Source organism: Phyllobates terribilis, unplaced genomic scaffold (assembly GCF_046119375.1).
Source record: "Phyllobates terribilis strain yellow unplaced genomic scaffold, ASM4611937v1 Scaffold_1__5_contigs__length_1240528914, whole genome shotgun sequence".
Lineage (NCBI taxonomy): Eukaryota > Metazoa > Chordata > Amphibia > Anura > Dendrobatidae > Phyllobates > Phyllobates terribilis.
This window is the reverse complement of record NW_027362761.1, coordinates 479,368,389-479,388,702: the sequence shown is the minus strand read 5'-3', so window position 1 is coordinate 479,388,702 and position 20,314 is coordinate 479,368,389. Positions and strand designations below refer to the sequence as shown.

General features: G+C 44.1%; 1 protein-coding gene across 3 annotated transcripts in view; it reads left to right on the top strand.

Moving 5' to 3' along the window:
* The window catches only part of MSH3 (mutS homolog 3), a 252,919-nt gene that overhangs the window by 20,623 nt on the left and 211,982 nt on the right, over nt 1-20,314 (top strand). For 2 of the 3 annotated variants that reach the window (XM_073679269.1, XM_073679248.1), the window contains exons 8-9: nt 2,095-2,286; nt 2,923-3,089. In XM_073679269.1, coding sequence (XP_073535370.1) covers nt 2,095-2,286; nt 2,923-3,089 — 359 coding nt within the window. The remainder of the gene's footprint in view (nt 1-2,094; nt 2,287-2,922; nt 3,090-20,314) is intronic. The other variant, XM_073679259.1, reaches the window with a different exon arrangement.

Sequence of the window (20,314 nt, the reverse complement as noted above, 5' to 3'; positions counted from 1 at the left end):
CATGCCTGGTTCCCATCGTGAAGTATGGAGGAGGAGGTGTGATGATGTGGGGGAGCTTTGCTGGTGACACTGTTGGGGATTTATTCAAAATTGAAGGCATACTGAACCAGCATGTCTACCACAGCATCTTGCAGGGGCATGCTATTCCATCCGGTTTGTGTTTAGTTGGGCCATCATTTATTTTTCAACAGAACAATGACCCCAAACACACCTCCAGGCTGTGTAAGGGCTATTGGACCAAGAAGGAGAGTGACGGGGTGCTACGCCAGATGACCTGGCCTCCACAGTCACCAGACCTGAACCCAATCGAGATGGTTTGGGGTGAGCTGGACCGCAGAGTGAAGGCAAAAGGGCCAACAAGTGCTAAGCATCTCTGGGAACTCCTTCAAGATTGTTGAAGACCATTTCCGGTGACTACCTCTTGAAGCTCATCAAGAGAATGCCAAGAGTGTGCAAAGCAGTCATCAAAGCAAAAGGTGGCTACTTTGAAGAACCTAGAATATAAGACATATTTTCAGTTGTTTCACACTTTTTTGTTAAGTATATAATTCCACATGTGTTAATTCATAGTTTTGATGCCTTCAGTGTGAATGTTCAATTTTCATAGTCATGAAAATACAGAAAAATCTTTAAAAGAGAAGGTGTGTCCAAACTTTTGGTGTGGACTGTATAGTGCTGTAGAAAATCCACAAAAAATTTTTTTTAAATGCATTTAACATAAAAACAAGATTAAAATAATTGGTAATTTTCTGATGATATATTCATATTACAGTACTTTTTGGAATTGCTTAAATACATAGTCTTATTGAAAATGCTCATTTTTCTATATCACTTGTTAATGGAGGGGTTTGTAGAATTTCTCTGCTTTCTCTGTAGTCGTGGTCGTAGTACACTCTGCCGGCTGCTTTTATGTTGTAGTGAATGTTTAGTCTGCTGGCAACCAAAAATGTGTCCTCAAGCCAATCATGTGGAAACTTAATATTTCTTGTATTTTTTTTTTTTTTTTTATTGAAAAGCTCCTGGAGCCAGCAATTCCAATACTATTATATTTTGGAATACCTGCGTCTAGAAGTCCCTCACAACGGCTCTGAAATATTATGTTACAATGTAGAGTTCTGCAGTGTGATTTTTAGTATCCCAATACAATAAAGTAACAAAAAAATGAAGACCCTGTTTATTTAAATATATCCTACTGTTTTGTGTCTACAGCTCAAATATAGACCAATGAGTCTCCATGGTTACAGGCAACAACAAAAAAAAGCCCTGTGCTGCCTGATGCTGCTGTCAAATGTTGGTTCCTTTTGGTTATGTTCTTAGCAGGAAAAGGTGCATGAGCAGACTACACATTGTCCTAGTCTGTAGTCTGTAACCATGGAGATGCATAAATTGGAATTGGAACTGTATACACCTATCACAAAATTTTACAAAGACTTGCGTTTGCTTTATTTTTTGATTGTATTTACTTACACCTTAGCTATAAAAGATTGTAAAAGTGTACTCGGCCATTGTGCTAAAATATGGCTAAAAGGAGCGACAATTCAGGCTCCTGTCCCCAGTCTGTGCACACGGTGAGATCAGGTCGTGTGATGTCGCTGATACTTTCTATCGGTTGGTCTTTGTTCTGCCTTTGCTTATTTTCTTGCCATAAAAGCCTGAAGATATCTACTGCTGCTTGGAATAAAGCGATTAAAGCACTGAAAGGAGGATCTGAGTTTACCTTGCAGTCGTCAGACAACATTACAATGTGCTGCAGGTCATTTCTCCTGCCGGACAGGCTCGTTAAGGCGACCTGCTGTATGGGTTTACTTGTAGCACAAAGCTGCATAGAAATGAATCATATTCTGGTATCTTGGGGATAGGATTTAATTTCACTGATACTTTTAGAAAATTAGAATTTTGGGAAATTTTCAGCTTTCTTCTTTATTAAAACTCTACACATGGCAGAATTGTTATAAGTGCTGTCATAGATTTTGTTTTTTTTCTGCAGTTTTCCGCACTGAAAGTCTGGGATAAGATATGGTATAGCGCTATGAATGGGGTTTTCAATATTTCATTCACTAGTGGTGGATTTTTTTTTTTTTCAAAAAACTGGAGAAAGTTCAGAGAAGAGCTCCCAGGATGGTGAGCGGACTGCAAACTATGTCCTACGAGGAACGGTTAAAGGATCTGGGAATATTTAGCTTGCAAAAAAGAAGACTGAGAGGAGACTTAATAGCTGTCTACAAATATCTGAAGGGCTGTCACACTGTAGCGGGATCAGCTTTATTCTCATTTGCACAAAGAAAGGTTAGTAGAAATGGGATGAAACTGAATGGGAGAAGACACAGATTAGATATTAGAAAAAACTTGCTGACAGTGAGGAAGGTCAATGAGTGGAACAGGCTGCCATGAGAAGTGGTGAGTTCTCCTTCAATGGAAGTCTTCAAACAGAGGCTGGACAGATATCTGAGATGGTTTAGTGAATCCTGCATTAAGCAGGGGGTTGGACCAGATGACCCTGGAGGTCCCCTCCAACTCTACCTTTCTATGATTACGCGATTTTTCACTTTCGATTTCACCCTTACAAAGTCTGAAGTCTGCATTGGGAAAAAAAAATCTGACCTTAAAGGGACCGTGATGGCTGATACATGCTGCCCAATCTGTTATCAGAGACAGTGTCTTAAAGGAACAGCGCAGGACACCTGTGTACTGGGCGTTGGTACCAAACATACAGCACGTATGAAGCCACGTCCACAATCCACACCCACATACTCCTATGGAAAATGATAGCGTACTGTTACCTTGCTGTAAAAGTATGGCCCGCCACCTCTAATTCATTGTCATAGCTCTAAAAGTTGCATCCTGTACACACTATGGCGCACTGTATTATACAATTGTAATACAATTATAATTTTACATTTTATTTATTTTTATTTTTTCCAGGCTGTCCAGCCATCTACAGGAGAAGTGATATTTGATAGTTTTCATGACTCGAAATCCCGCTGTGAGTTGGAGACAAGAATATTACGTTTGCAGCCGGCTGAAATTTTACTTCCCTCTGAGCTTTCTGAAGGAACTGAAAAGCTGATCACTAGTATAGCGGCAGCATGGTAAGTGTGTAACGTCTTGTGGGCAAGAAAACCCAAATCAGAAAGGAAAATAATACATATCAATAGCGATCAGTGCTGCTCCTATATGTACACTAGGTGGCGCTGTAATATAAGGGCTGCTGTTTTGCCGCTTGTGTGTAGTTGAACACTTCGGGCCAATTCATCATTGCATTTCTGCCAGTTTTTTTTTTTTGCATGAACAATTCTCAATTCATGATTTTCGCTTTTTATAAAGTAGTCTGCTGTTGTTTCGTTAGCCTTCTGATTTTTGTCTCAATGTGGCTTTGCCAGATGTTTTCAACCGATTCATTAGATGCAACTTTAAAAAAAAAAATAAGTTAAAAATTTGGCACAAATGTACTCAAGTCTCCCACTAGAGGGATTGATTTTATTTACGTCAGTTAAGTTTTGTACAAATTTTAAGCCATTATGCGAAACGTGTGATTTTTTTTTTTTCAGACCATTTTTTATTTTGTGCAAAATTTCTGAAGCTCATGTGCCGTTGTGAAGTCTCTGTAACAAAAAACAGCAACAAAAGAGAAAAGTGACTTAAAAAAACAAAATGCAAATGATGAATCTGGGCACATTACTGAAGTTTGAGTTAATAGGGGGCGCACTTCATTATTATCATGTCTTAAGTACAGAGGATACAGGGGTTACTGAGCTCGTCTCTCTGGAGGACCTGTCCTGTCCTGTCCTGCATTACACAGATAACCCACTGATTTGGATGATCACAGTCTAATGCTCAATTTCCCCTGTAGTGGCGCTGCAGGGAGATTGAACACCTACTGCCAGGTTTCCCCACAGCTTCTTGGGGATCCCGACAGGAGAACACTGTGGGGTCAGCTTACTATTGATTTGAATCTTCTAAAAAGTTGGAATTGTCCAAAGTAAAGAATGCTCTTAATTTAAAAATAAATATCCAGTCTGTACGGGCAGCGTGTGCTCCGGCCGACACTCACTCATACGGCTGATGAGCATTTTTTATAAGTAGTACTTGTCTGTAGGGGCTGCTGTATGGTGTAGCATGTCTAGGGAGGTACGGTTTCTCCTTGTGGAGACTACCAGCTAGTAAGGAGACCTAAGACTTCATTCACACCTCCATACAAAAGAAAAAGACCACTTTGTTTCTCAGGTGTCATCCTAGTTGCTTCTGATCTTTTTTTCTTCTGATCCTCTTTTTCCCTGGAGTATGTAGAGTGACCAAACCTTGTTTTTATCCATTGTCTCTTAACAATGTATCAATTAAAAGCAGATGAAACTCAGATGGAAAAGTCAAGTAGAAAGTACATAGTCTGTTTTCCTAGTTCCATCCTGATCTCAAGGATCCCCATAGACTTTAATGGCTGAGTCTGATCTGAAAACCGGATGTGTGTATGAACCAGTTAAACTCTGTAGACCTGTCTGATGTCTGAGAAAACTTCAAGATAATTCTTATTTGAAAATTTAATTGTTTCATAAAGAGTTTTTTTTGTAGAAAATACATTATATGTGAAGAAGATGTAATGAAATAGTCAATTTGTCCCTGGTCAGTCCATTTGATCGGTTGAAGAGATTATTTCAGCCACCTTTATATGTATCCTGAATGGAAAGCTTGTGTGTGTACATGAGTGAGAAAGTCCAAGAGCAGCACCGAGGTGGCCCTCGCATGGAAGCCCCCTAGCTCTCATGTAATCTTATATATACGCTAAACCCAGCACCTGGTGTGTCCATCTATGGCATCCTGAGACTACAGTATGAAGCTATTATCCACCCAGGCTATCTCTGGTAGACAGTCCTTTCTCTGGGTAAGGCAAAGGAAATCACATGGTCTCACCAACTTTGTATTACTGGAGCCTCTCAGGCTGCAGTACAGACTATCCACCAGCTCTGTCTTTCTCCAGCCTCAGCGCACTACTACCTGAGCTGGACCAGGTGCATTTTATTAGGCCAGTAAGACCCAGGCTGGAGTATGGGAGCAACCTTTCCCACCCAGGCTCTTTTGGTCACTCCTAAACCATGGAAACCAAAATCTAGTAAAAAATAAAACCATCTTGGTAACATTACCTCCTGCTTTCTTACATTTTATATACACTGCTCAAAAAAATAAAGGGAACACTCAAACATCAGAATATAACTCCAAGTAAATCAAACTTCTGTGAAATCAAACTGTCCACTTAGGAAGCAACACTGATTGACAATCAATTTCACATGCTGTTGTGCAAATGGAATAGACAATAGATGGAAATTATTGGCAATTATCAAGACACCCTCAATAAAAAGGAGTTGTTCTGCAGGTGGGGACCACAGACCACATCTCAGTACCAATGCTTTCTGGCTGATGTTTTGGTCACTTTTGAATGTTGGTTGTGCTTTCACACTCGTGGTAGCATGAGATGGACTCTACAACCCACAGAAGTTGCTCAGGTAGTGCAGCTCATCCAGGATGGCACATCAGTGCGAGCTGTGGCAAGAGGGTTTGCGGTGTCTGTCAGCGTAGTGTCCAGAGGCTGGAGGCGCTACCAGGAGACAGGCCAGTACACCAGGAGATATGGAGGGGGCCGTAGGAAGGCAACAACCCAGCAGCAGGACTGCTACCTCTGCCTTTGTGCAAGGAGGAACAGGAGGAGCACTGCCAGAGCCCTGCAAAATGACCTCCTGCAGGCCACAAATGTGCATGTGTCTGCACAAACTGTTAGAAACAGACTCCATGAGGGTGGTATGAGCGCCCGACGTCCACAGATGGGGGTTGTGCTCACAGCCCAACACCATGCAGGATGCTTGGCATTTGCCACAGAACACCAGGATTGGCAAAGTCGCCACTGGCGCCCTGTGCTCTTCACAATTGAAAGCCGGTTCACACTGAGCACATGTGACAGACGTGACAGAGTCTGGAGACGCCGTGGAGAGCGATCTGCTGCCTGCAACATCCTTCAGCATGACCGGTTTGGCAGTGGGTCAGTAATGGTGTGGTGTGGCATTTCTTTAGAGGGCCGCACAGCCCTCCATGTGCTCGCCAGAGGTAGCCTGACTGCCATTAGTTACCGAGATGAGATCCTCAGACCCTTTGTGAGACCATATGCTGGTGCGGTTGGCCCTGGGTTCCTCCTAATGCAGGAGAATGCAGACCTCATGTGGCTGGAGTGTGTCAGCAGTTCCTGCAAGATGAAGGCATTGAAGCTATGGACTGGCCCGCCCGTTCCCCAGATCTGAATCTGATTGAGCACATCTGGGACATCATGTCTCGCTCCATCCATTAACGTCACGTTGCACCACAGATTGTCCAGGAGTTGGCGGATGCTTTAGTCCAGGTCTGGGAGGAGATCCCACAGGAGACCATCCGCAACCTCATCGGGAGCATGCCCAGGCGTTGTAGGGAGGTCAAACAGGCACGTGGGGGCCACACACAATACTGAGCCTCATTTTGACTTGTTTTAAGGACATTACATCAAAGTTGGATCAGCCTGTAGTGTGTTTTTCCACTTTAATTTTTGGGGTGACTCCAAATCCAGGCCTCCATTGGTTAATAAATTTGATTTCCATTGATTATTTTTGTGTGATTTTGTTGTCAGCATGTTCAGCTTTGTACAGAACAAAGTATTCAATGAGAATATTTGATTCATTCAGATCTAGGATGTGTTATTTGAGTGTTCCCTTTATTTTTTTGAGCAGTGTATACAGTACAGACCAAAAGTTTGGACACACCTTCTCATTTAAAGATTTTTCTGTATTTTCATGACTTTGAAAACTGTACATTCACACTGAAGGCATCAAAACTATGAATTAACACATGTGGAATTATATACTTAACAAAAAAGTGTGAAACAACTGAAAATATGGCTTATACTCTAGGTTCTTCAAAGTAGCCACCTTTTGCTTTGATGACTGCTTTGCACACTCTTGGCATTCTCTTCATGAGCTTCAAGAGGTAGTCACTGGAAATGGTTTTCACTTCACAGGTGTGCAGTGTCAGGTTTAATAAGTGGGATTTCTTGCCTTATAAATGGTATTGGGACCATCAGTTGTGTTGTGCAGAAATCTGGTGGATACACAGCTGATGGTCCTACTGAGTAGACTGTTAGAATTTGTATTATGGCAAGAAAAAAGCAGCTAAGTAAAGAAAAACGAGTGGCCATCATTACTTTAAGAAATGAAGGTCAGTCAGTCCGAAAAATTGGGAAAACTTTGAAAGTGTCCCCAAGTGCAGTTGCAAAAACCATCAAGCGCTACAAAGAAACTGTAGCATCGGCGTCTCTGCCCCCTGCCAGGCAGAGACGCCGTCCCTCTCACCGCCGCGCTCCCCGCCCGACGTTCTCCAGCGCTCCTCTTCCTACTGCTGCCGGCGCGTGCAGTTTCCCGGGCACTGTGTTTAGGGCGCGCGCGCTCCCTCCCTCTTAAAGGGGCCGCCCGTGCCATCCTAAGGAATCCCTGGCCAATTGCCGGAGGTCCTCCCATATATATGACACCTCCTCCGAGCGGATGAAGAGACATGCTGACAAGAGCCGTCTGGATACGCCTCAATTCCGTCCGGGAGACGAGGTTTGGCTCTCCTCCAAACATGTTCGGCTCAAAATACCCTCCTTTAAGTTGGGTCCTCGGTTCATCGGTCCATTTGAAGTCCTCAAACAAATCAACCCAGTGGCCTACAAGTTAAAACTCCCGGCCACCTTGCGGATTCCCAATTCCTTCCACGTATCGCTCCTCAAACCTGTTGTGTTTAATTCTTTTTCCAACAATCCAGGTACTCCCCTGCTCCGGTTTTCGCTGAGGACATTTTTGAGGTAGAGAACATTCTGGCCACCAAGAGGGTAAGAGGAAAAACCTTTTTTCTGGTGGATTGGAAGGGGTTTGGCCCAGAGGAGAGAACTTGGGAACCAAGGGAGAACATCCACGCCCCGCTTCTCCTTAAAAAATTTCTTTCTGGCCTAAAAAAGAGGGGGCGTAAAGGGGGGGTACTGTAGCATCGGCGTCTCTGCCCCCTGCCAGGCAGAGACGCCGTCCCTCTCACCGCCGCGCTCCCCGCCCGGCGTTCTCCAGCGCTCCTCTTCCTGCTGCTGCCGGCGCGCGCTGCTTCCCTGGCACTGCGCTTAGGCCTCTTAAAGGGGCTGCGCGCGCCGCCCTAAGGAGTCCCCGGACAATTGCTGGAGGTCCTCCCATATATATGGCACCTCCTCCAAAATGGAGGTGCCCGAGCAATAGTTGATGCACAGTGTACTTACCTCTGCTTCAGCCCTCAGGTCCCGCTGCTAGCCTGACTACTAGTTCTGCCCGCCAGCCTGACTACTCTCCAGCCTGACAGCCTGTCTTCCTTTCAGTCCGCCAGTCTGTCTATGGGCTTTGCCGGCCTGCTTACCTGGAAGCACCTGCCTGTCTGCCTACCTGGAGACTCCTGCCCGTCACTTGCCGTGACCACCTGTCAGCCTACCTAGAGGCTCCCGCCTGTCACTTGCCGTGACCACCTGTCAGCCTACCTGGAGGCTCCTTCCTGTCACTTGCCGTGACCACCTGATAGCCTACCTAGAGGCTCCCGCCTGTCGCCTGCTGTCTCTGCCAGTTCATCTACCCGGATCTCTCGTCAGCCTGCCTGCTGTGCCCATCTGCAGTATTGGTCAGTCTCAGCCATCTGACCCTTGGGAGTCACCTGCTCTCTTACAAGGTCATCCCCAGAGTAGCACCTGGTCCCTCTGCTCGGTCCCTTCCTGGTCACGGAGTCGTTAGCTGCCGTACGACCTAGGTCGGTCCGAGTTGATACTTAGTTACGCCCCTCTGGGTCCCTCCTTGCACCGCAGCACAGAGGTTCCACCACCCGGATCTGTAACAGAAACTGGCTCACATGAGGACCGCCCCAGGAAAGGAAGACCAAAATTCACCTCTGCTTCTGAGGATAAGTTTATTCGAGTCAACAGCCTCAGAAATCGCAGGTTAACAGCAGCTCAGATTAGAGAACAGGTCAATGCCACACAGAGTTCTAGCAGCAGACACATCTCTACAACAACTGTTAAGAGGAGACTTTGTGCAACAGGCCTTCATGGTAAAATAGCTGCTAGGAAACCACTGCTAAGGACAGGCAACAAGCAGAAGAGACTTGTTTGGGCTAAAGAACACAAGGAATGGACATTAGACCAGTGGAAATCTGTGCTTTGGTCAGATGAGTCCAAATTTGAGATCTTTGGTTCCAACCACCGTGTCTTTGTGCGACGCAGAAAAGGTGAATGGATGGACTCTACATGCCTGGTTCCCACCGTGAAGCATGGAGGAGGAGGTGTGATGGTGTGGGGGTGCTTTGCTGTTGGGGATTTATTCAAAATTGAAAGCATACTTAACCAGCATGGCTACCACAGCATCTTGCAGCGGCATGCTATTCCATCCGGTTTGCGTTTAGTTGGACCATCATTTATTTTTCAACAGAACAATGACCCCAAACACACCTCCAGGCTGTGTAAGGGCTATTTTACCAAGAAGGAGAGTGATGGGGTGCTACGCCAGATGACCTGGCCTCCACAGTCACCAGACCTGAGCCCAATCGAGATGGTTTGGGGTGAACTGGACCGCAGAGTGAAGGCAAAAGGGCCAACAAGTGCTAAGCATCTCTGGGAACTCCTTCAAGATTGTTGAAAGAGCATTTCCGGTGACTACCTCTTGAAGCTCATCAAGAGAATGCCAAGAGTATGCAAAGCAGTCATCAAAGCAAAAGGTGGCTACTTTGAAGAACCTAGAATATAAGACATATTTTCAGTTGTTTCCACTTTTTTGTTAAGTATATAATTCCACATGTGTTAATTCATAGTTTTGATGCCTTCAGTGTGAATGTACAATTTTCATAGTCATGAAAATACAGAAAAATCTTTAAATGAGAAGGTGTGTCCTTTTGGTCTGTACTGTATATGAGGGGGTACCCAAAAAAAACAATTACTTATTTAATTTTTTTTATTTAAGATAACATCTTGAAAACATTAATCCCCTTCAAAATACTCTCCATTATATTATATGCATATTTCCACTGTTTGAAACATTTTTTTTATATTCTTCTGAACTAATTCTGTTAAGTGCCTCCAGCTGTTTTCTTCTACGTCCTGAAAACACTTTCCCTTTTAGGTTTTTCTTCATTCTTGGGAATAAGAAGAAGTCGCAAGGGGCTAGGTCGGGAGAATAAAGAGGTGACCCAGATTTTTTATCAAAAAATCATCACGGGATGAATCTTGATGTTACGCCTTGATCCTGAAACAAAACAGCCGTCCAGCCAGTGGAAGACAGCTTCATTGCTCAGACCAAAAAAAGCACAGCAAGTGAAATCAAATTTGAAGTCCATGATGGTTTTGTTTTTTGACATCAAAGGAGTTTTTCACATTGAATTTGTTCCTCAGGACACCACACTGAACCAACATTACTATCTGCACATGCTGAAGCGATTGCGTGAGGCAGTGAGAAAAAATGCGAACTGAATTGTGATTGGGGGACTGGCTGCTTCATCATGACATCACGCTTGCCCACACAGCGTTGAAAATCAACCAACCACTTTTTGTTGAAAAACAGCATGACAGCGGTTTCTCACCCCCTTACTCGCCTAGCCCCCTGCGATTTCTTCTTATTCCCAAGAATGAAGAAATGCGTAGAGGGAATGCGTTTTCAGGATTTAGAAGAGGTTAAGAAAAAGTCACTTAGCAGCATTAGTTCAGAAGAATATGAAAAATGTTTTCAACAGTGGAAAAACCATTGGGACAAGTGTTTATCATCTAATGGACAGGATTTTGAAGGGAATTAATGTTTTCAAGATGTTATCTTGAATAAAACATTTTTAAATCTAATTTTTTGGGTACCCCCTCGTGTGTGTGTATGTATGTATGTATGTATGTATGTATGTATGTAAAAATAATAAGTGTATATATATATATATATATATATATATATATATATATATATATATATATATATATACATATACAGTACAGACCAAAAGTTTGGAGACACCTTCTCATTTAAAGATTTTTCTGTATTTTCTTGAATATGAAAATTGTACATTCACACGGAAGGCATCAAAACTATGAATTAACACATGTGGAATTATATACTTAACAAAAAAGTGTGAAACAACTGAAAATATGTATTATATTCTAGGTTCTTCAAAGTAGCCACCTTTTGCTTTGATGACTGCTTTGCACACTGTTGGCATTCTCTTGATGAGCTTCAAGAGGTAGTCACCAGAAATGGTCTTCCAACAATCTTGAAGGAGTTCCCAGAGATGCTTAACACTTGTTGGCCCTTTTGCCCTCACTCTGCATTCCAGCTCACCCCAAACCATCTCGATTGGGTTCAGGTCTGGTGACTGTGGAGGCCAAGTCATCTGGCGTAGCACACCATCACTCTCCTTCTTGGTCAAATAGCCCTTACACAGCCTGGAGGTGTATTAGGTCATTGTCCTGTTGAAAAATAAATGATGGTCCAACTAAACGCAAACCGGATGAAATAGCATGCCGCTGCAAGATGATGTGGTAGTCATGCTGGTTCAGTATGCCCTCAATTTTGAATAAATCCCCAACAGTGTCACCAGCAAAGAACCCCCACACCATCACACCTCCTCCTCCATGCCTCACGGTGGGAACCAGGCATGTAGAGTCCATCCGTTCACCTTTTCTGCGTCGCACAAAGACACGGTGGTTGGAACCAAAGATCTCAAATTTGGACTCATCAGACCAAAGCACAGATTTCCACTGTACATTCCTTGTGTTCTTTAGCCCAAACAAGTCTCTTCTGCTTGTTGCCTGTCCTTAGCAGTGGTTTCCTAGCAGCTATTTTACCATGAAGGCCTGCTGCACAAAGTCTCCTCTTAACAGTTGTTGAAGAGATGTGTCTGCTGCTAGAACTCTGTGTGGCATTGACCTGGTCTGTAATCTGAGCTGCTGTTGACCTGTGATTTCTGAGGCTGGTGTCTCGGATAAACTTATCCTCAGAAGCAGAGGTGACTCATGGTCTTCCTTTCCTGGGGCGGTCTTCATGTGAGCCAGTTTCTTTGTAGCGCTTGATGGTTTTTGCAACTGCACTTGGAGACACTTTCAAAGTTTTCCCAATTTTTCGCACTGACTGACCTTCATTTCTTAAAGTAATGATGGCCACTCGTTTTTCTTTACTTAGCTGCTTTTTTCTTGCCATAATACAAATTCTAACAGTCTATTCAGTAGGACTATCAGCTGTGTATCCACCAGACTTCTGCACAACACAACTGATGGTCCCAACCCCATTTATAAGGCAAGAAATCCCACTTATTAAACCTGACAGGGCACACCTGTGAAGTGAAAACCATTTCTGGTGACTACCTCTTGAAGCTCATCAAGAGAATGACAAGAGTGTGCAAAGCAGTCATCAAAGCAAAAGGTGGCTATTTTGAAGAACCTAGAATATAATACATATTTTCAGTTGTTTCACACTTTTTTGTTAAGTATATAATTCCACATGTGTTAATTCATAGTTTTGATGCCTTCAGTGTGAATGTACAATTTTCATAGTTATGAAAATACAGAAAAATCTTTAAATGAGAAGGTGTGTCCAAACTTTTGGTCTGTACTGTATGTGTATATATATGTATGTATATATATATATATATATATATATATATATATATATATATATATATATATATATATATATATATATATATATATATATATTTATATTTATATATTATGAAATGCTCACCAGATGTCGGTAGCAACCCATTCAAACCACACAGGAAAAGAAATCAGACCATAGATGTCCAAAAATTAAGTTATGTGTAATAATGAGAAATGACACAGGGAAAAAGTATTGAACACATGAAGAAAGAGAAGTTCAAAAAGCCGTGGAAAGTTATGACACCTGCTGAAATCTATAAGTAATAATAAAGCAATCCTGCCATTTAGTGAAAAAAATCAGCTGGTTTAACTGATTGCCTATAAAAAGGTGTCTCATTACCAAGATGCCACACGAGAAACATCTCATGATGGGTAAAACCAGTGAGCTGTCTCAAGACGTTTGCAACCTTATTGTTGCAAAACATACGGATGGCATTGGTTATATAAGAATTTCTAAACTACTGAAGGTTCCAGTGAACACTGTTGGGGCCATAATACTGAAGTGGAAAGAACATCATTTCACCATAAACTGGCCAGGACCAGGTGTTCCCCACAAGATTTCAGACAGATGAGTGAAAAGAAATATCAGAAGAGTTGTTCTCAAGAGCCAAGGACCACCGTGAAGAGCTATAGAAAGACCTGGAATAAGCAGGTACAATTGTTTCAAAGAAAACAATAAGTAATGGACTCAACCTCCATGGCCTGTATGCATTCTCACCACGCAAGACTTAACAAAAAGCATGTGCAAGCGCATTTAACATTTGCGCTACAACATTTAGACAAAGCTGTAAAATACTGGGAGAATCTACTTTGGTCAGATGAGACCAAAATTTAACTCTTTGAATTCCATAATACACCACCATGTTTGGAGGTCAAAAAGGCACTGCATATTACCCCAAAAACACCATACCAACAGTTAAGTTTGGAGGTAGGAACATAATGGTGTGGGGCTGTTTTGCCACATACTCCACTGGCAAACTTCATATAATTAAGGAAGAATGAATGGACAAATATACTGACACACTATTATTCACAGTCCATATGTGTGCGGGATTTGCCCGCACCAGTTGCAGCACACTTCAGCTCCTCCCGAGCTGAAGTTCCAGTGTCTGGAATTTTGCCTCTCCAAACTCACAACAACAGAAAAAAAACCTCACTGCTGAAGATTTACCTTCTCCAGCCACACCCTTGAGGTGGAGATATGGTGAGTAGGCGTCCCACCCATCTCACACCTACTCACAAAGAACCCATCTCAAAATGGCTCATTAACCTCTTCAGCACCTAACATGCTGAAGAAACTTCTAGGATTAGTTCACTTAGGTTAGTAGCCACCGTGAAACATATCTCCCCTCACGTATATCACAAGTGACTGTCACATACCACTCCCCTCTACCCAAAACCGGGAGTTTGGGCACCTTTAGACACCAGACAGGGAATTCTGGAGAGGGCTTCAGCGTTACCGTGTAACTTCCTGGGTCTATGCTCCACGTGAAATTAAAGTCCTGGAGACCTAAGAACCACTTAGTCACCCGGACATTCTTACCCTTCTTTTCCCTCAACCACCTCAAAGGGGCATGGTCTGACACAAGTTTAAACAACCGGCCTAGTAGGTAGCGTATCTATGGCACATTTTATGGCTAAGCACTCTTTCTCGTAATTTTTATCGCAGGAAGAGAGCTTCCAGGATGAGCTGGTCTTCACCATTTATCTCTTGGGAGAGCACGGCTCCTAGGCCAACTTCTGAAGCATCTGTCTGGACCACAAATTCTTTATTAAAGTCTGGTGCGACCAAGACCGACTGCTTACACAGTGCCAACTACAGCTGTTGGAACGCCGTCTCCATTTCACCCGTCCATTTCGCCGTCGTTGATTTGGTATTTTTGAGAAGATCCGTAAGTGGCGCGGCCATCATTGCAAAGTTTGGGATAAACCGCCGGTAATATCCCATAATTCCAAGAAACGCTTTTACCTGATTCTTGGAGAACGTTTGCGGCCAGTTCTGGATTGCCTCGACTTTATTGACTGTGGCTTCATTTCGCCTCTCCCGACGACATAGCCTAAGTACTTGGCCTCCTCCTTTCCAGTGGCATGTTTTTTCGGATTTATAGTTAATCCCGCCTTCCTCAAAGCATCCAGAATCGCCTGTACCTTTGGTAGATGGCTAGCCCGATCTAGGCTAAAGATGACAATGTCATCAAGGTAGGCTGCGGCATGCTTCTTATGTGGGACGAGGATCGGCTCCATGGCCCTCTGAAAGGTGGCTGGGGCCCCCTGCAGCCCGAAAGGCATTTGGGTGTATTGGAGACACCCGTCAGGCGTAGAGAAAGCAGTTTCTCCTTGGCCCTCTGGGACATGGGGATCTGCCAGTAGTCCTTTGTCAGGTCTAGGGTAGTAATATACCTCTCAGGTCCATGCCTCTCGATGAGTTTACCGATGCTGGACATGGGGTATGCGTCACATTTGGATACCTCATTCAGCCGGCGGTAGTCATTGCACAACCTCCACTCCCCATCGGGCTTTGGCACGAGAACGATGGGACTCGACCATCCACTCTTTGATTCCTCTATCACACCGAGGTCCAGCATCCTCTTCACCTCAGCTGAGATCACCTCACGGCGGGCTTCAGGAATCTTATAGGGCTTAAGATTTACCCTAACATGCGCTTCAGCCAGCACATAATGCTCGACCACCTGTGTACACCCTGGCAACTCAGAGAAGAGGTCACGGTTCCGTTGCTGCTCTCTACACTGTTGCTTTTGCTATAGTGATGTCCACTTTGGGACTGGCCCCCAACGTTTCCCGATCTCGCGTTGGTTTGAGCAAGTTCACTTGGTGGGGCTTTCTTTGGTCAGGCTGGTGGACTTTGTAGTTCACTTTGCTGAGTTTCTCCACCTCCTCATACGGCCTTGCCACTTGGCCAGGAACTTTGCTCTCGATGGTGGGAATAAGTACCACAACGCGATCCCCAGGCTGGAACTGTCTCAGCCTTGCTGACCAGTTATACACCCTCGCCTGGGCTTCCTGCACCTGGAGGAGATGTTCCTTCATGATGGGCATCACTTTCGCCATTCTCTCCTTCAACTGTGCGCCATGTTTGATGATGCTCCAGTGGGGAGTTACCTCAGTCTCCCAGGTTTTCTTGACAATGTCTAGGAGTCCTCTTGGATGCCGACCATAAAGGAGCTCAAACGGAGAGAAGCCAGTGGAGGCTTGAGGAACTTCTCTGACGAAGAAGGGCCGGAAGCAGGTTGTCCCAGTCTCGCCCATCCTTCTCAACGACCTTCCTGAGCATTGCCTTTAAGGTCTTGTTAAAGCGCTCCACTATGCTGTCCGTCTCTGGACGGTAAACTGAGGTCCGTAGCTGGGCAACTGAAGGACCTTACATAGCTCCTTCATAACGTTGCTCATGAAGGGGGTTCTCTGGTCTGTCAAAATTTCCTTTGGCAGACCTGTCCTGGCAAAAATATGGACCAGTTCCCGGGCTATACTCTTACTTGACGAGTTCCTTAGGGGTACCACTTTGGGGTACCGGGTTGCATAGTCCATGACCACCAGGATGTATTGGTGGCCCCAGGCCGATTTAACTAAGCGATGCACAAGGTCCATGGCAATCCTCTCAAAGGGAACTTCTATAACAGGTAGTGGGACCAAGGGACTACGGAAGTAGGAGGAGAGCGGAGTTATCTAGCAGGTGGGGCAGGACCTACAATAGTCTAGTCTAGGATCTCCCGGTAACATCCTGGCAATAGAACCTCCTCATTATTCTCTCCTGAGTTTTTTTCGACCCCCCCCCCCTCCACCAGGAGTCCCCCCGCAGAACATGTGAATGAGCTATGTCTAATACCCTTCGTCGATATGGCTCTGAAACGTACAGCTGTTCCACTATCTCTTCACCTCTTAGTTTGGTCACCCGGTACAACAACTCCCCCTGAACTGCGACCACTTGGTACCGCTCTACTAGGCCTACGAGGTTGTCCACGTTCCGAGGGTCGCCCTTGGCAACCCAGGTATGCATCGGCCTAGGAAGGGAATGGATGAACCTGTCCATCACCACACGCTCGACCATCTGGGCAGGAGTGGAAGACTCTGGCTGCAGCCACTTTTGGACTAGATGTAGCAGGTCAAACATCTGCGAGCGAGGAGGTTTGTCGCCAGCATACGCCCAGTGGTGGACCCTTTTGTTCTCTGACCGACATAATCACTCCTGAGCATGCCAATAGCTCTGTCTTTAATTTGGCATACTCCTGTGCATCCTGTAGGGCCAGGTCATAGTAGGCCTTTTTCTGGGCCTGCACCTTCTTCCAATGCTCCGGCGGCAGCCTTTCCCGCTCTGCTACCCTTTCGAACACAGTCAGAAATGCCTCTTCATTATCACCTGGGGTCATCTTTTGCATAGCTCGCCTTACCGCCTTCTGGGCGCATGAAACATCACCTGGACTTGGGAGAGAAGCGGTTTCTCTGCTGCGGATCTCCCCTGCTAAGAGTTCCATCTGTCGTTGCTGCTGTTGAATCTGATGCTTTAGGAGTTTGTCTCCTGCTGGCTCTGCTGCTGCTGCTCTCGTTGTTACTGTAGCAGCTCCCAGTGCTGCTGCTGCATTTGCTGCTGCGTCTGCAGGTTCTGCTGGTGCTGCTGTTGTTTGCTTTGAAGCAGGTGCTTGAGGAGCTCCTCCATGCTGCCGGACATCTCTGGCTGGCGGCCTTTACCAAGGACATCCACCGATCTCTGTGGCAGGTACACGTGTTCCTGGAATCTTGACCGCATTCTCACTCCAACTTTGGCAAGATAACTCACTCGGCTGCTTTCAGAAGTAGACTCAAAAACAGTTTCATCTGCAGGTTTATTATAACGGCATAAATCACTGCAGGTTCAGCAAAATAAACTCAGCCTTGCTGACATAACAGCAAAACAAAAGACAAACAATAGCACAGTCCATTTGTGTGCGGAATTCGCCTGCACCAGTTGCAGCACACTTCAGCTCCTCCTAAGGTAAAGTTCCACAGTCTGAAGACTTGCCTCTCCAAAATCACAACAGAAAAAAACCTCACTGCTGGAGATTTACCTTCTCCAGCCACACCCTTGAGGTGGAGATATGGTGAGTAGGCGTCCCACCCATGTCACACCTACTCACAAAGAACCCTTACCAAAATGGCTCATTAACCTCTTCAGCACCTAACATGCTGAAGAAACTTCTAGGATTAGTTCACTTAGGTTAGTAGCCACCGTGAAACATATCTCCCCTCACATATCACCAGTGACTCTGTCACTCATATATATATATAATATAAATATATATATAATAAATATATATACAGTACAGACCAAAAGTTTGGACACACCTTCTCATTTAAAGATTTTTCTGTATTTTCTCTTGATGAGCTTCAACAGGTAGTCACCGGAAATGCTCTTCCAACAATCTTGAAGGAGTTCCTAGAGATGCTTAGCACTTGTTGGCCCTTTTGCCTTCACTCTGCGGTCCAGCTCACCCCAAACCATCTTGATTGGGTTCAGGTCTGGTGACTGTGGAGGCCAGGTCATCTGGCGTAGCACCCCATCACTCTCCTTCTTGGTCAAATAGCCCTTACACAGCCTGGAGGTGTGTTTGGGGTCATTGTCCTGTTGAAAAATAAATGATGGTCCAACTAAACACAAACCGGATGGAATAGCATGCCGCTGCAAGATGCTGTGGTAGCCATGCTGGTTCAGTATGCCTTCAATTTTGAATAAATCCCCAACAGTGTCACCAGCAAAGCACCCCCACACCATCACACCTCCTCCTCCATGCTTCACGGTGGGAACCAGGCATGTAGAGTCCATCCGTTCACCTTTTCTGCGTCGCACAAAGACACGGTGGTTGGAACCAAAAATCTCAAATTTGGACTCATCACACCAAAGCACAGATTTCCACTGGTCTAATGTCCATTCCTTGTGTTCTTTAGCCCAAACAAGTCTTTTCTGCTTGTTGCCTGTCCTTAGCAGTGGTTTCCTAGCAGCTATTTTACCATGAAAGCCTGCTGCACAACGTCTCCTCTTAACAGTTGTTGAAGAGATGTGTCTGCTGCTAGAACTGTTTGTGGCATTGACCTGGTCTCTAATCTGAGCTGCTGTTAACTTGGGATTTCTGAGGCTAGTGACTGACTGACCTTCATTTAGCTTTTTTCTTGCCGTAATACAAATTCTAAGTCTTTTCAGTAGGACTATCAGCTGTGTATACACTTGACTTCTGCACAACACAACTGATGGTCCCAATACCATTTATAAGCCAAGAAATCCCACTTATTAAACCTGACAGGGCACACCTGTGAAGTAAAAACCATTTCCGGTGACTACCTCTTGAAGCTCATCAGGAGAATGCCAAGAGTGTGCAAAGCAGTCATCAAAGCAAAAGGTGGCTACTTTGAAGAACCTAGAATATAAGACATATTTTCAGTTGTTTCACACTTTTTTGTTAAGTATATAATTCCACATGTGTTAATTCATAGTTTTGATGCCTTCAGTGTGAATGTACAATTTTCATAGTCATGAAAATACAGAAAAATCTTTAAATGAGCTGTGTCCAAACTTTTGGTCTGTACTGTATATGAATGTGTGTGTGTATATATATATATATATATATATATATATATATATATATATATATATATATATATATATATATATATATATATATATATATATATATATATATATATATATAATCTCACAATGATGGGTGCTTGTGACACTGGTCTAATTCAATGACTCACGGTAATGTAAATCCATACTTACTGGTAAAATATATAGTTATATTAGGGGTGAACATCTTTTCCGCATCATCCAAGGAAATTTAGCCTCCTATCAGTGTTGGGTATATTGAGCCTTGGTGATGACGTCGTTACTATTATTTTTGTCGCTGTTGCTTATTGTGCGATCTGACTTTAGCAGTGTTCATGTTTACTGCCGTGTAATTACAGAACACGAAGGAGGCTATTATCACATTATTACCTTTCTATCTGAGCACTTCACATTGTTTTTGGGTTCTTTTTAAATCTTTTTCTTACTTTCTTGAGAAGATTGCTTTCGGAGCTTCCCTCTTAAGTGGGTGTCTAGTGAGTTCCCAAATGTGGGATGCAGTATAATTACCATGCTGAAATAAAAAATATAGGCTGCTCTCTGCTGTCACTTTCATGCCTTTGACAGTAACAGTACATGGCAACAGTTTCTAAAGTTTTGGCATTTCAGCTTCTGAATGTTTTGAGATAACTCTTTGACAGTCGGTTATGAAACAGAAAATGCAAATGTCCTTACATATAAGACATGGATAAATCAATTCTAAGCACGTGGCGACGTTTACTGCTCTGTGCAAAACTCTGCAGTTCTCGGCACGTGGCGTCGTCTCCTGCCCTGTACTTACACACTGTGCAAAATGGGTTGGTTTTGACCCATTTAGTCCCTCTGTTTTAACCTACAGTATAACCAGAAGAGTGTGGAAATACTAGCTTATTCTCTTTGTATTATTCCCCCCCCCCCACGCTCCCCTAGATTAAACAGAATTTACTCCATTCAGAAGAAATCACCAATGAATGTAATGTACATTCCTGAGTTGTCTTCTACCATCAAGGTGTAAACTGTTCTATTCACCTGCTCCTTTTGTAACGAAAGAG